The sequence below is a fragment of the Macaca thibetana genome, chromosome 6, assembly GCF_024542745.1.
Source record: "Macaca thibetana thibetana isolate TM-01 chromosome 6, ASM2454274v1, whole genome shotgun sequence".
Taxonomy (NCBI): domain Eukaryota; kingdom Metazoa; phylum Chordata; class Mammalia; order Primates; family Cercopithecidae; genus Macaca; species Macaca thibetana.
In genome coordinates this window covers 48,445,452-48,461,415 of record NC_065583.1, presented here as the reverse complement: position 1 = coordinate 48,461,415, position 15,964 = coordinate 48,445,452, and the positions used below count along the sequence as shown (strand labels likewise).

Sequence of the window (15,964 nt, the reverse complement as noted above, 5' to 3'; positions counted from 1 at the left end):
TGGCGGCCCCGCCTGTGTATGGGATCCTGCCTCCACTGCTGGCAGTGTGGCAGCTCCAGGGAGAAGCGGCCTATATTCTATTCTTGGTTTGAACATTTTCTCTGGGTCTTGATTTCCCAATCTGTATAATGGGAAGGAGGCTCTCTGAGGGGCCACCAGCTCTGACCATCTGTGTGCACCAACTATAGCTAAATTTGGCTTGAGCTACACCAACAATCATCCCCGTGTCTGCCCTACCTTGGACTTTGAACTACATCCTCTGCCAGGCATTTCCCAAGCATTATATACATACTCTATTTCATCAGACCAGATTAAGGCAGCCAGCAGTGTGACCTAGAGGTCAGAGTATAGGGTTTGGATCCAGAGCAACACCCAGCAGTTATGTGACCCCAGGCAAGTGACCTTTTTTTTAGCAAATCATCCATGAAGTGGATTAAGATACATGGATAGGAAGGTCTATGTGAAGGGCTGATTACAGGGACTGACCAAGGCAAGTGCTGGGAAAACCCTGGCCACTGTAATTACGAGGCAGTGAATTCTTCAGGGACTCCTGGCAACACAGAAGCCTGTGAGAATCAAGGAAAAGCTTCCAAGCCTCAGTTTCTGTCCTGGCTTGTCTAAGAAGAGGCTCATTGGGCCTCCTGGGGAGGGAGATGGACACAAGCCCTTGTCGGAGGAAATACAGGCTCCTAATTGAACAAGTGATATGGTTCCATACCACCTGGAGTGGTGGGTTTCAGTTTCTGCTCTCGCTGGATCCAGAGGCCACAGCGGCTCACCAGCACCGTGTTGCCTAAGGGGCATGCTCCACACTCCACGTGGTCTGTGGGAGCCCCAGCTGCCGAGTGTGACTGGCCTGAATGGCTCACGCCATGGCACTTGGATTTGTTTCATCTGTGGAGGCTTTGGTTGGAGCCAAATAGGAAAATTGGTCAACAGACTCTGCCCTTTCCACACAGTTCCCCTTTACTTATAAGTGAGATGAGATATTTTGGGGTTAGATATTTCTTTAAGAAGACAGAATACAGGAGGGTGCGAGGGTTGATCTGAGCAGCAGTTTGGGGAGGCTTTGAGGGGACAACATGCATGGAGCCATTTACTAACCATTCACCTGCAGGACGTGGGTCTGGAACAGCTGCTCGTGGCCGGAAGCATGGCAGGTGTAATTGCCCATGTGGATGGTGGTCACCTTGGTGATGTACAGGGAATCATCCTCTCCGAAGTCCTGCACAGGGCAAAGACGACGATGAGACCGGCCTCTTTATTGAACAGGCTGGAAACCATAGCTGTCTCCTGCTTTTCCAGAAATCCTGCAGCTGGGAGACAGTTCCTTTCTGCCTGGCCCTGGCTCAGCCAGGGCTGTCTGCAGGGGTGAGCCGTCCTGGGCAGCAGCAACCAACCCTATCTCGTCTTCACATGGTGGGCCCAGAGCCCTGCATCTGTTTAAGGCCTTGTGTACCTGGCACCTCCTCCATCAGGCCTGGTTTGAATCCTTCCCCCAGCACATGCGCTCTCAATTTCAAGCAACTAGGCCCACGTGTCCCCCCATTTACCTGCTGCATGCTTGTTTCTCAGGGATCTTGCTCACCTGATGAGCAGCTCTGTTTCTGGAGGCCAGGCCTTGTTTGGAGCAGGGGTTAGCCGACTTTCTTAAGGGGCCAGCGAGCAGGTATTTTTGGCTTCCTGGGTAACACAGTTTCTGCCAAATACCCAACTCCGCCATTACAGCATGAAAATAGCCTTCATGACATAAATTAATGAACGTGGCTGTGTTCCACTGAAGTTTTATTTAAAGTTGGTGGCCTGGATTTGGCCCATGGGCTGCAGTTGGCCTGCCTATGGTTTAGATCCCACCTCAATCCCAGAATGATTTCAGGCTGCTTGCAGACATCTTGGTAACCCAAGGGAAGGGAAATAGAACTAAGGGGAAAATGGGGCAAACAAAAAAAACAGGGCAGGAACATCAGAGAGCATGAGGAAGGGCAGAAGCCCACGGGTTCCACAGGAAATGGCTTAATAAGCCTCAGCACTGTCATCTCTGCAGCCTCACACGATGGGGTCTTATTGGGCCAGTGCATAGGGGAGGGATGGGAAGGAGGGGCTTTTGGCTGCATCGGAGTCCCCTGATGAGCACTGGGCACCGAGCACTCGCCCAGTCAGCTGCCTTCCCTTTTGCAGACCTGTGCCCAATGCTGGCCCTTCTAGGCACCAACTACAGACATGCCAGGGATTGGAGTTACCCACTTTCTACAGAGAGCCCTCATCAGGTTGGGCCTTGGCTACCAGACATCTCCCAGGATATGGTGCTCAGAACTGATGGTACAGAGAAGGCCCAGGCTCATCAGCACTGTCATCGGCGGGGAGTGATGGGAACTCAGGAGATCCAGGATTTAGCTTGAGCTCTGCCATTGACCAGCGTACCCAGTCTCTTGGGGCACTGGCTTCTCTACCTGTAAGTTGTGGACAATATATATGGCCTGCCTGCCTTATGCGGTGTTGGGAGATCTGGTGAGAAAATGTATATGAATGTATTTTTGAATGTGGGGTGCATGATATACATGGGGGATGTTATTTTTCTTGTTATTATTAGCAGAAGATGTAAAACTCCTCTTGACCTCCTGGAGCAAACACCAAATCATCCCTCCTGCCATTCCCTGGCCCTTTCTGAGCTCCCTTTTCCCACAGAAGCATTCTGGTGGCAGGAGAGAAGGCCATGGTGGCATGAGGGCTAAGAGCAGCTGAGGGCAGCTCCCTGGGTCCTCCACTGATATTCATGTGAGCTCCTGTCCCTGAAATGCCAGTGTTCTCTCTTGCTCACACTCCAGAAGGCCCGGCCACAGTGGTCCCGAAACCCCTTAAAGACACTTTCTGGGATGGGTGCGGTGGCTCATGCCTGTAATCCCAACACTTCCAGAGGCCGAGGTGGGCAGATCACTTGAGGTCAGGAGTTTGAGACCAGCCTGGCCAACATGGTGAAACCCTGTCTCTACTAAAAACACAACAACAACAACAACAAATTAGCTGGGCATGGACGTGGGCGCCTGTAGTCCCAGCTGCTCAGGAGGCTGAAGTAGGAGAATCGCTTGAACCCGGGAGGTGGAGGTTGCAGTGAGCTGAGATCGTGCCACTGCACTCCAGCCTGGGTGACAGAGCGAGACCCCACCTCAAAAAAAAACAAAAAACAAAAAACAAAAAAACAAAAGACACTTTCTAGCTAATTAGCCAGATGAAGGGGTGCCGGCCCAGAGTGAAGCTTGGGGTAGGGCAAAGGCAGGAAGGTAGACGGTGGGCACACGCAGCCTGCTTGCAATAGTCAGGAGAAAAACTCCTAGCAGTGCTCCCAAAGAAGTAAAATGTTGCAGAGGCCTGCGGGAACCCTGAGAGTTTGCTGTGAAACATTGCTCTGCTTCAAAGAGCCCTTTCCTACCATTCTGCGGAAGCCTCCATAATAAAATAAAACACCAGATAGCTGATTTGTCCTGCATCATAACAGAGTGATAAAAGGTTCATACCTGAGTTGCTTATGAAAAGTTAATGACTAGTCAGTTCTGGGGCCGACATATTTCTAGTCTAAGCTGTTTCCTGTGTCAATACCTAAGTCTGGAGGAAAATCTCTTTAGCTTGGAGTCTCAGTGGTGGGATGGCATCCTGCGATGGTACAGCCATTTCAAAGGGAAAGGGGTGGCAGGGCTTGGAAACTCCTCAGCGCCCCAGTTGGCGGGTCCCAGGGTAGACACCATCCCAGAGGGCAAAAACCAGAACTGCTTGCAGGGAGCCTGGCGCTGTGAACGTGCTGGCATTTTCCCTCCAAACTGCCTTCCTGAGCCTTCACACCCATAGCCCCTTCTCATGACGGCCCTTGAAGCTGGTCTCAGGCCCTGGCAGGCCCTGCCCTCATCACCACCTGTATGATGTTGCTTAGTCATCAGCACCACTACATTCCTCAGGTTGAGATGGGCCCTGGGCTCCGAGGGCTGCCTCAAGGCCACTGTTCCCAGCTATCAGCCTCAGTATGATACTCATTAATACCAACATATGGTCTTCAGAGGTTACCGTGTGCTGGGAACTTACACATCACCTTGTATGTATTTAATCGTCAGGAAAAAAACCCTGAAAACCCCAATCCAGAAAACAAAACAAAAGCCCAGTTCCCCAGGGGCTGAGACACTAGGCTCTCCTTGCAGATTCATTCAGAGTGGGGTCTTCTCCCACCACCTCCACGGTTCCTGCTCTGGCCCGTCGCCACCTTCCTGGGGGATGCTAGGGACCCCGGCTTCCGGCCCGCAGCCTCTGCCCTGAGGCAGATGCATCATGCCCCTCATACTCAGAGCCTTGTTTGCTGGGGGCCAGCCCCTCTCAGACCCTGTCCGCTCGCACGCTCCCCTTGCTGTTGCTCTAGGGTGCCAGGCATGCTCCCCTCCTCCCGGGCCGTCTGTCTGTCTCCCTCTCCTGCAAGTCTGCTCCAACCTTGTCTGGCAGCCCCATCTCTGGAGCCTAACCTCTGCCCCACACCCTGCTTGGCACCTCCTGTGGACCCACTGCTGTGCCGCCTGCTGCTTTCTGTACTTACCTCGTTTGCTGTCTGTCTTCGCTTGCAGAATGTGAGCTCTGCAGAGGAGGGCAGGGAGGCTTGTGCCCTGTGTGCGTGGCACAGTCCTGGTGCACAGTGGGCCCTCAAAAAATAGCTGTCGAGTGGACTGCACAGGGCACTGAGCTAGGCTTTCTGTGGGGATTCTTTCAGTTTGACAGCCGAGGTGCCCACCTGCCTTCCCATCCACTCAAATATTACCCAGCCACACAGGCTCAAAATGAGGCAGCTGGTGGGAAGAGCAGAGCACTGGTCTCAAGTCTCGTCCCCACTTCCTCACTTGTCCCCTTCTCCATCCTGCAGCCCTCGGGAGAACTCGAGGCTCCTTTGCGCTCCTCAGGCTGGGGCACGCTGGAATTGACCAAAGCTCAGAGCAGCAGGAAGAGCTGGAAAAGCCTATCACACATGGATTCCCACCCTCTACTGATGACTTGTGCTGTGCCTCCAACATAGTCATTTAACCTCGCCGTCTGTTTTTTTCTTGCTTACCAAGTACAAATCCCTGCTCCCCAGGAGCAGACACTTAACTCTTGGGCAATCACTCAGGTGCTAAGGGGTGTGTGTCAGCTCTTGGAGGACTTGAGGGGCTGCTGGGTGTGTTATGGCTCTTCTGTGAGCACCTAAGCATCACCTGCCTGTGGCTTCAGCACGGGGGAGAAGCTGACTCTGTAATAAGTAAAATAACATCTCTGGGTGAAAATGATGGGCATCATATAATGACAGAACAAAGTGCATATTGTTTTCTGGATATGAATACCGGCTACAGAAATCAAATTTACCTCATTGAATGTGAGAAAATTACTTTAACAATTGATTTATAAGAAGCTACATAAAACTAAGCCTGCAATCCTTCCTCTCCTGAATGTTCTTTGAGATACATCTGAATACTGCTATCAACGCTTGATTGCATCTCTGTACTTGTCTCTTTATGGATAGCTTTTTTTTTTTTTTTTTGCTCTGATGCATAGAACTGTATTAGCAAAATCAAGGTTCCTTACAGAAATAAACAGATGTCAGATTAGACTATTCTTTGTATTGATGCATATCTGTTTTTTGGGAAAGAGATGATTTTAAAGACATGGTTCTCGCCTCTTAAAAAGCAATTTTCTAAGTATCTGCCCTTAATAAAGAACACAATTAAATGAGACTTAAGTATTAAACAATAGTTAAACAGAGATGAGATGGGGGATGTTGTCACAGTGATCCATGGGAGTCAGGTATAAGCAATATGGAAATGAGCCATCAATACTGAATATTTAGTGACTAAATGTTCAACGCAAGGACTCCAGAGTGATATTAGAGTTTAGGTTAATGATGCTGTCAATGTTACAAGTTCAGACTCAGTTTAGAAACAATTATTCAGAGCTTTTCCAAGGTTGCCCTCCTCAGGAGCACCCCTGGCTCTCTTTGTGGGAGGAGGGAGTAAAGGGGGGGTTCTCTTCCCCCACAATCCTTCAATTCTGGCTGCTAGAATGCCACTAACTGTAGCATCTCACCGCACAGTCGAATGCAGCGAACCTAAACACAGAGTGACATGCAGTGCCTTGGTGATGGCCATTCCTCAAACACATCTAGACTTGCCTGGCCCTTATCCAGACCAAGCCAGGACAGCATGCACATGTGGGTGAGCACACACAGGCATCCACATGGACACAGGCAGTACATGTGAACGCACACATGGGGGAGGGAGCACACTCAGACATCTACATGGATACATGGCACACATGATGGACATGCATGAGTGCACACACATACCAACACATTGGCTCTCTAGTGCTGACCTCCGTGACCAACACTGAGGTTACAGCGCCATTCACTTCCTTCCAGCCCGTCATAGGACAGACTTGCCATCCTGCAAAGACCTGAAGAACCATCCTCTTTCTCAGAGTCCTCTCAAGAAAAAGAAGTCTCTGCAACTTGGAGCAATCTCTAAGTAGCTGACTGAGCCCCCTGGAAGAGGGCTGTTGTGGGCAGCTGCATTCAGTGTGAACAACTCGGAGTGGCCTGTCCTCCTGCCCGTTCCCAGGTTCAGGTCTGGAAGAGGGAGTTGGAGGCATGAGAGAAGCCACTGTGGGGAGAGCACCTCGTTCCTCCAAGGCTCAGGGCATGTGTGGTCCCTGGCTGACTTGGGTGTCCTCTGGTGTGTGCGGTCAGTCTCTCCTTCTGACCGTGGGTGCCAAAGGGGAGGCCCTCATCTCTTGAGGATGACTCATCTCTTTGTGCATGACTGTATTATCCTCAGCATGTCATATGGTTCCTGTGCGTAACTGGAGCTCAATGAATATTTGCTGACTTCAGGGAGGTGTGTTAGCCTAGCATGCTACCTTCTGGGGAGCCCTGAGAGGAAGAATAGTGAAGAATTCATATTACCCAGGGAGGTCTGGCCTTGCCCTCTTTGGCTACAGGGAGGCAATCTCTAGGCTCTGGAATGTCATGCCTCATAGGGGTCTCTTTATTTGCCTGGGGTCTTTGGGCCAGGTAGTATCAGTTCTGCCTCTGGAGGGGCTGGGGACAAGGGGGCAGCCACGTGGGCAGTATTTGAATGAGCTCCAGCAAAAACTTTGGACACCGAGGCCTGGGTGAGCTTCTCTGGGAAACTGACGCCATGACAGTGACGTGTCTATGACTCCACTGGGAGAGAACAGAGGTTCCACGTTCAGAGCCCTCCTGGGCTCTACCCTGTGGGCTTTGTCACTTGGCTGACTTTAATCTGTACTCTGTTTGCTGTATTAAACTTTAACTGTGAGTATAACACTTACAATGAGTTTGTGAGTTTTTCCAGCAAACTGTTGAACCCTAGGGTGGTTTTGGGAACAACCTGACTTCGTCTATGTCAGAATTGAGGGCGTCTTCTGTGGAAGAGCCAACTTCAGTTGGCTCAAAAACTCAAATGGGGAAGTTCTGACCTAGTGGTATGTGTGCTGGAATTGCATAGAGGGACAAACCTGATTATCTGGGTATACACAGGTGCCCAGGCACCTGCAACAGAAGGCTCATGCCACAGACATTGCTCTGAACCCTCCACTTGTCAACCCTTAGAGGCCAGAGGGCAAATACCTCTTGACCTGCCAGGACTCCAGAGTGTTATGTAGTAGGGGTGGCAGCTAAGGGGCCCTCTGGTGAGGTGCAGGCCTGAGCCCTTGAATGGGGCTTTGGCTCCTTGGCTAATTAGCCTGGCATCCCCAGCTGGGGCGGGAAGGGACTCAGGTTCTAGACTGCACTGCAGCAGTCATCTGAAGTTCCAGACCACCTCACACCTACTGCTTTCCTTTGGAAAACCTGCAACCCTCTTCCTGGGGACCCTTGGATCATGGGGACCCAGGCTGAGCAGTCTTTACCAAGGGTTCCAGCTCCTGACTCTAACCTGGACCACACTCACAGCCATGACAGCTGATTCCTGACCTTGAGACACTCCAGAGAGGATTTAAGTAAATTTCCTTCTACGGCTCATTTCAGGGACCAAGACGACTTTCAGTTAGAAATTTTCTCCTGACATGGTGTTCAAAACTCTCACACGTTGTTGGAGAGGGCGTGGACTGGTGCAGCTATTTTGGAGGGAGATTTGGCAAAATCCATCAAAACTGAAAATGCACCACTTCCAAGAACTTATCTTACATGTCAACTTACACACATGTGCAAAGAGGTGTGTGTAAGGATGTTTACTGCAGTCTTGTTTGCTGTAGACAAAACCTGAAACAGGCTGAATGTGAGCTCCGCTGCATGGGGCTGGGGAAGGGGAGGAAGAGCAGTGCTTGGGCATGGCTCAGGGGCTGCAGGACCTCCTGGTGGCTCCCTTGTCCTTGCTCAGTGCGGAGAGTGCACCCCACCTTGGAGGGGTGGTCTCCAATCTGTAGTGGCCAAGAGAGGCACCAATCGGCCTCCTTCATTGGCTGGGCCTCTGTAGGGAGGCAGTGAGGAAGAGACTCTGTGGGGAGTTCCTGGGCTCTGCACTCAGGGTATAGAAGTGGAATCAGAACCTTCCTGAAGGACCCTGTACCTTGGAGATGGGGCCGGAAGTGGTCACTGAGTACAAGTCAAGCCCTGAGGCCAGGGCTTCCCATAAGGCTTTCCCCTAAAAGGGGAAAGAGGACCTCAAAAGAGGCACTGAGAAAGCAAAGGCCAGAGGAGACACTTGGCGGGGCAGAGTCACCCCACAAGTTCCACAGGCTGGAGTACCACAGGCCCCGGCCCTCATATCTTGGAGAGCTCTGGACAACACTCTCAATGGTTTGAACTCATTCAATACTCAAAAGAACTGGATGTTCAGATGTTTTTGTCACATGCTACAGAGAATTGGTCAAAGCCTTTAAGTGCTTCAAGTGTAGTGTTTTCTAAGATTTTAAAACAAAATGTACCCAAGCGTTTAATGAGATTATTTTAATGCAGAGCCTACAACCACTGTCTATCGTGGTGCAAACAGCTCTCCATGCTAATCAAACGCCTCTCATCTTTTTACAATGAATTCATGACTGGTTCATATAAAGACAATAAAAATTAAATGAGTCATGAGCTCCTAAATCATTTTCTTTTGGTCTTTTTAATAACTCACTTCCAAAGAAGAGCTAGCTGAGAGTATACGCTTCATTAGAATTATTTGTTCCTGGTTTTATACCATTTAGGTAGGGGGAGAAAAGTGAACCTTTTTTAACACATCCTTCAAACACTGCCACAAATACTTTCTTCTAATAGGTTTTGTTTTTCTGCTTTTATCACCGTACTCTGCCTGCCAACATTTGAAAGCCCCAAATAGCGAGACTCAGTGGAAAAAAAAACAAAAAACAAATCCAAAACAAAAAAGAGTGGCTCTTTCAAGTCATTTAAAATATACCAAGTTTGTTGTAGGCCTTTTTGTTTTTTCTCTTTCTTTTTTTAAAGAATACAATAGAAAAATGTTTTCTCCCCCTCAGAATATCCTTGCTAAACAATTCCACGTGCTGGTCTCAGAGCACGTTGCTTCCTTCCTTGCTGGGGCCAGAGGCCAGCAGCCAGTAAGAATAGGAGCTCCACACACAGGGACCCATATCCAATTTGATACATTCCACTGGGGCCTGGGAACTACAGACAGCCCCACAGCAAAGACTTGGAATTGCTGGGGGCTAGGTAGTATGTCCCACAAGCAAGGAACCCAGAGAGCTCTGGGCCAAGGCATGTAGGCGGCTGTAGGCCCACAGACAAGTTCTCTACTCCTCTGAATGACTTAACCTCATGTGCCTCATGGCGCAGGGGTATGGGATGAGGTGATGCTTATGGCCTGACCGGCACGGAGCCTGCGCTGTGTATGAATGATAACAACACTGGCAACAACACTTGTGATGGTTCAGCCCATCAGCCATTACCTGTGACTTTTGAGATGCCCTGTCCCTATTTCTGCCAGTTCCTGTTCCCTGGCCCTCAGGATCATAAGGGACAGTGAGGAAGACAGTTATGAGACAAAGGGCGAGTGACATTGTTGAGGCAGGACATGCAGACTAGGTTTGGGGACAGTCACTTCACCCCTCCCTGAGTGGCCGCTGTGCAGGCTGGGTGGTCAGAGCAGCAGAGGGCTGAGGCCCAGAATGGGTTTGCATGTTCTGCTTCTGCAGAAAGTGAGGCAGCACCCCATCCTTCCCAACCCCAATACCTAGAATGGTATTTCCCAATACCTAGAATGGGGGCCAGAGCAGGGAGGGAACGTGTGGATCTGCTTCTGAGATGGGTCTCACCCCAGCCCCCAAAGCCTGGACCTGAGTCCCCAGGAGACAGGGGCTGCAGGGGAAGCTCACCAGGGAAGGGTCTCCTGTGGGGGCTCCACAACAGGAGCCAGGGGTGAAGGCTCCCCTTCTACCAGACACACTCCTGGGGGCAGCCAGGCCCAGGCCCAGGTCATGCAGAGCACAGGGTGCTGCTGGTGGCCACCCCTCCGCTTAGCTTCTGAGGTAGGGGCAGTGGGCTGTGCCTCCTCAAGGACTGAGCTGAGCGGGGGCACAGGGCCAGGTCAGAAGCATATCCAGACACACAGCTGCTTCAGTAACGAAACCCACAGTCGGCCAGGAAGTAAACAAATTACAGGCTGCACTTGTTAGCTCTGGGGAACATGAGCGTGAGCAGACACTATTGATTTCTCATCAGACAAACAGAAGGCGGCGTCATAATCCAGAGAGTCACTGCCATGAGGGGCTGCAGCGTGTGCCCTGGGCTGCTGAACTGCTGGGGAGCACCTGTCTTTGGGGGCCTTACATGATTCGTCCATAATTCTAGCCTCGGCTCAGTGGTGGACTTGTTTTCCCTCCTGCAAGCTGGGGGGTAAAGCTGAAGCCTCCTGCAAGGCAGTGGCTCAGGTGTCCTTAGGAGACATACCAGGTCCAGGCCCAGGCTGAACTTCCTGACAACCTTAAGAAGGCAAAGGCCAGGTATGGTGGCTCACACCTGTAGTCCCAGCACTTTGGGAGGTCGAGGCAGGAGGATCACTTGAGCTCAGGAGTTCGAGGCCAGCCTGGGCAACATAGCAACAGCCCTCTCTACAAAAAAATAAAAAAATTAGCCAGGTGTGGTGGTGCATGCCTGTGGTCCCAGCTACTCTGGAGGCTGAGGTGGGAGGATTGCTTGAGCTCTGGAGGTCGAGGCTACAGTGAGCCAGGAGCATGCCACTGTGCTCCAGTCTGGGTGACAGAGAGAGACCCTACTGTCTTAAAAAAAAAAAAAAAAAAAAGCAAAGTGAAGACATCATGAACTGAGCCCAATGGAGCCAAGGCTCTATCAGGGGAGCCTTGGGTGGAAGCCAGGCGGACTCTGGGGCACTGCTGCACTCCAGTGTGCTGCTGGGGAAGTTACAGAGAAGGAAGATTCGGAAAACATCAACAAGGCTCCCCTCACTTCTGGGCCCTCTGTTATTTGAACTCCCTCTTGGATGCAAAAGGCTGGAAAAGGCGCTCCAGACTCTTGCAGCACACACATCTGACCATGTCACTCCCCCATCAAGCATCTGTGCTTCCCCACTGCCCACAGGGCAATTGCTAAGACTCTTAATGTTAACATTCAAGGACCTTTATGTTCTAGCCCCAATCTGTCCCTATACACTTCTTTCTTACTCACTTATTCCTGTCTCCTGAAGCCCCATTCAGAAGGGCTCCATTTCTGTGGCCCCCAGAACAGTTGTTAGCAGATACCTCGCCTCCCTGGAGGCTGCGAACAGTGTCTTTGTTCTATACTCTGGTACGGAGCTTGTGACTCTCAGGCACTTAGCAAGTGAGTCAACCCAAATGATGACTCCGCATGTACGCCACCTGGATGGGCCACACGCGATTGGGTGACTCATAAGTGCTTCTGAGAGCAACATTGCTCGCTGCAGAATCTGACTGGCTCCTTCTTACTTGGCTCCAGGCGAGAGGGGTACATTTACTTTCTGATCAAATATTATTCTGATGCTCAAGGCATGCTTGATGTTTGCAAGTCAGAAAAGTTTAATTACATGTGTCATTAGAATGGCATTCTATAATAGCTCTGTGACTGAATTCATTAACAGAATTCTTAACAGATAAGACAAGACAAATTAATATTTTGTTGCTCACGAAAGCTTCTCATTAAGAGAGTAGTGAAAAAGTGATTAATATTTTGTTGCCAATCAAGATGTCTCACACAAACGACAAAGACAGGAGGCCCACACTCCTTCGTGCTCTGTGATCTCCCTGCCTTGGGTTTTGAAGGCCAATCAGCTTCCCCCTGTGCAGGCGTGTTTGGGCATCACCACTGATTACAATGCAGGTGACCGTATTTCATCGGTCGCTGAGACACCTCAGGCCGAGGGACTCTGGGAGCCTCATCAACCCCAGAATCTTTGCTGCATCAGTGTTGCAGTCCTGGGCTGTTCTCCCCTGACTAATTCTTGCTTCGAAAATGCAAGTGAATCCCGATGACCTGGCTCTAGCCCTCTTCAGCCTGATTTCTTGCAAGGGTTGCTTTCCGCACCGTCCCGAGTGGGGCTACTGCTTAGGAGCACCTCTTGTGTGCCAGGCACTGAGCTGGGTCCTTGACACACTTCAGCCTAAAAACACCCATGTAAGGAGGACATCATGCTTTTTCTCCACAGGCTCAGAGAAGTCTAACAGCTCACCCAAAGCTGCTCTGGATTTGCTGGAGGTGGCGGGTCAGTGCCTCTCTCCCTGGGTGAATCAAGGCTGACGTGGACAGTGAGACTTCAGTCCCCACTGCCAGCAGCGGGGGCATGCCAAGGTCCTATCTGCCTGACCGGGGAGCCTCACCCAGCTGTTGCTGGCTGCTTGGTCGGGACTCAGGCTGCAAGATGCTGAGAATGCTATTTAGCAGCAGCAGGAATAATATGAATGATAGCAACAATAGTAATAATGATAATGACAGTGATAATAGTTAGCATTTATAGAATACCATATGTGAAGAGCCTTACATGCATATTCTCATTTAATCCTCACTGGAACCCTATGAGGCTGGTTCTATTATTTATCCCCATTTCACAGAAGGGGAAACTGGAGCTTAGAGCAGTCAAGGTTACTAGACTAGTAACTTTCCAAGGTTCTACCTAGTAAGTGGCAGATCCCAGGCTCATGCCCTTCACTAGCAAGCTGTGCTGCCTCCTTCCCTCAGGTAGGGGAGGTGTGCGTGTGTTTTGTGTGTTTGTACACATCGGGCTTGGACCCCTGCGGGGCTGGCGCTACCCTGCTCCCTCGCGTAGGGGTTCTGAGAGGCACTGGGCCCTGCCTATTTGCGGGCTACTGACTCAACCACGAGCAGCAAGTGTTTCCTGGGAGGTAACAAGGGGCCATTCATCTCTGGTTGCACCCACAGTTACCCAAATTGCTAACCTTATTGTGAAAAGTAGAAATGCAATTGAGTTGGTGCTGGAGGCATGTTTGAGGGAGGGGCAAACCACTCAAAGTAATTTAATTAACTGATGGCAAGTACATTAAGTGGAGTCTTGCCTCTGCTTTTATTTCTGATGTCTTTCAATGGAGCACCAAGTAATGCACATGAAATGCTCCCACAGACACAGGTGGACCTGTCTCAGTACTGATCAATCTTTACTGGCCAAACATGTTTAAAAGCTGGCACTGTACCTTGTGAGCAGGTACAGTGGAGGATATCACACTCACAAACATGCACCCCAACACAGTCCAGTCTTTACAGACAGGACACTGCTCTTTCTTGTTAAGTTCTCAGACAAGCCCTCGCCATCGCAGGCCCAGAAAATGAAGGGTTCTGCCCATCCAGCATCTGTCCAGCAAGCACCCACCAGGATTGTGCTGCGTTGACACTCAAAGCTGTATAGGATACTGGCTATGTTCACTGTGGTGGGAAATCACAAGGAAACCATCCCATCCAGTGTGACGAGGGTAGGGAAAGGGCACTCCCTGGCAGCGCTGCCCGGGGTGGGACCTCCAGAGTGGTCCCCTCTTTCCATCTGCTTCCCCCATGATCCCCAGGGTGTAGCTGAAGGGGCCTACAGAGTAGGAGACGACTAACTTTGGTGGTTCCTGCAGCATTTCATGCTGGGTCTCTCTCCCCACAAGTCTCAGAGTTGGAAGGGACCTTCAAGGTCACTGGGTTTAGCTGCCCTCTTGTGGCTAGCAGCATTGCTGACCCAGTCCCTGCTTGAGCTTGCATATGCCGCTTGGGATAAGGAGCTCCCTCATGTGGCGGCTCCCTCCCGTGGCGGCTCTCTCTCCATGGTGGGGCAGGTTTGATGGCTGGAATGGGGTTCCATCCAAGGGGCCCAGATTGATCTGTTGAGGTGCACCTTGTGCTAGTCCAACTCATGGGGTCGCACAGCCCAGGTCAGCTCCCTTTGCCCCAGCCCCTACCCCACCACCTTCGAGATGTTAGCAGGAACTGACCATTCATCCCACGGGTCTTTCTTCTCTGGGCAAGCATCCCACTGTGGACCAGCTGCCCTGTCCTGTGCCAACAAGGCTAGGGCTGCCCTCTCTTCTGCCTGAAAATTATATACCTGTTACTGTAACCCAAGACCTGTCAGCTGTCCTGGCAGCTCACTACATGGGTGACATCACTCTGTCTTCTCACATGAACTTCTGGGAAGCCACGTCACCTCTTGTGCCAAACCTGGACCAATAAATATCCTTGAATTATGCCACTTCTTTAAGTCCAATAGAAGGGAAGTATTGCTAATGTTTTTCTTATAGATTAATTCATTGAGGATCAGCAGGTTAAGAAATTACTCAAAGTCACAAAGCTGACGTGGGTAATGCTGGGACCCCAACGGAGGCTGCCTGGTTCCTTAGAGCACAAAAGTACCCCCTGATGGCCACGCTAGGCTGCATGAGCTCAGCTGCTTTCTTCCACACAGCACCACTTAACTCATCACACCCTTGTCCCCTCACCCAGCAACGAACGTCCCCAAGGTAGGTCCCCTCTGGCCTGACCTGGTTTCCCTCCACCTTCTCATCTGGCACCTGGGACTTGTCCTCCAGCCAACCCAGCCCAGTGGCTCACCTCTGCCCTCCACAAGGACCACCCCTTCCCTGCATGCAGCTGTCTGCAGCCTACCCAGCATTAGGGCCCAGAACCTCCTCCTAAGGTAACCCAGCCCGCTGTTCTCTCAGCTGTGGAGCCTGCTGCACTCTCTGCTGGCCTGTGGTCCATCCCTCTAAGCCCTGTGAGCGGGCCCACACAGCCCATTCTCAGGGTCACCTCCAGGCCTTTGCTAATGCAGCCCCGTTCAGAGGCCTCCTGTCCTGCCCATCGCATCCCTCTTCTCTTCCTTAGCCAGACATAGCTACAAGGCTGATGGCCACCATCCATCTATTTTCTGCTGTGGTGGGACTTGGATTTTCTGATACTGCCAAGCTGACAACGGGCTAGAAAAGCACCAAACACGGGATGTTAAACTAAAACTCTCCGGCCCTGCCACTGCCTGTGGCATCTTACCCAGTGTACTCTCCCAGGGAGGTGCGCTTGAGCTCAGAGTGCATTCCAAGTGACTTACATTGATGTCTTCCAAGTCCAGGAAGTTCAGGATGAGCCCGTTGCGCTTCCAGATGATTGGTGGCCTCAGGTCTCCACGGACGGCGCAGGTCAGCACTGTGCTCAGCCCCACGGTCACTGTGGTCACACTGACCCTGTCCTCGGGGGCGAGGCTGAGCTGAACCACTTCTGCAGAGGGAAAGGAGGAGGCACGGTCAGGTGCAGGCCCAGGGAGTGGAGTCTCAACTCAAGGTGAATAGCCATGAATTTCCTGGGTGGAAGGGGCCCAGAAGGGCTCCACGGCTCCCTGAAAATTGTTTACAATGTGCTGACTAAATGTAGAGATAGACACTTTTGCTGGGCGATGAGCCAAGACTTAGGTCAAATGCCCAAGAGGCTGTGTGAGTCCAAACAGGTCAAGAACCATAGTAAATGTGCAGGGGACAA

The 15,964-nt window shown here is 51.1% G+C and overlaps 2 protein-coding genes across 4 annotated transcripts in view; both read right to left on the bottom strand.

Moving 5' to 3' along the window:
- Nucleotides 1-15,964, bottom strand: part of FSTL4 (follistatin like 4) — a 412,553-nt gene that overhangs the window by 38,635 nt on the left and 357,954 nt on the right. For all 3 annotated transcript variants that reach the window (XM_050792758.1, XM_050792761.1, XM_050792760.1), the window contains exons 7-8: nt 15,540-15,706; nt 1,105-1,225 (exon numbers count right to left, since the gene is read on the bottom strand). In XM_050792758.1, coding sequence (XP_050648715.1) covers nt 1,105-1,225; nt 15,540-15,706 — 288 coding nt within the window. The remainder of the gene's footprint in view (nt 1-1,104; nt 1,226-15,539; nt 15,707-15,964) is intronic.
- Nucleotides 1-15,964, bottom strand: part of ZCCHC10 (zinc finger CCHC-type containing 10) — a 399,316-nt gene that overhangs the window by 240,313 nt on the left and 143,039 nt on the right. The window lies entirely within an intron of this gene.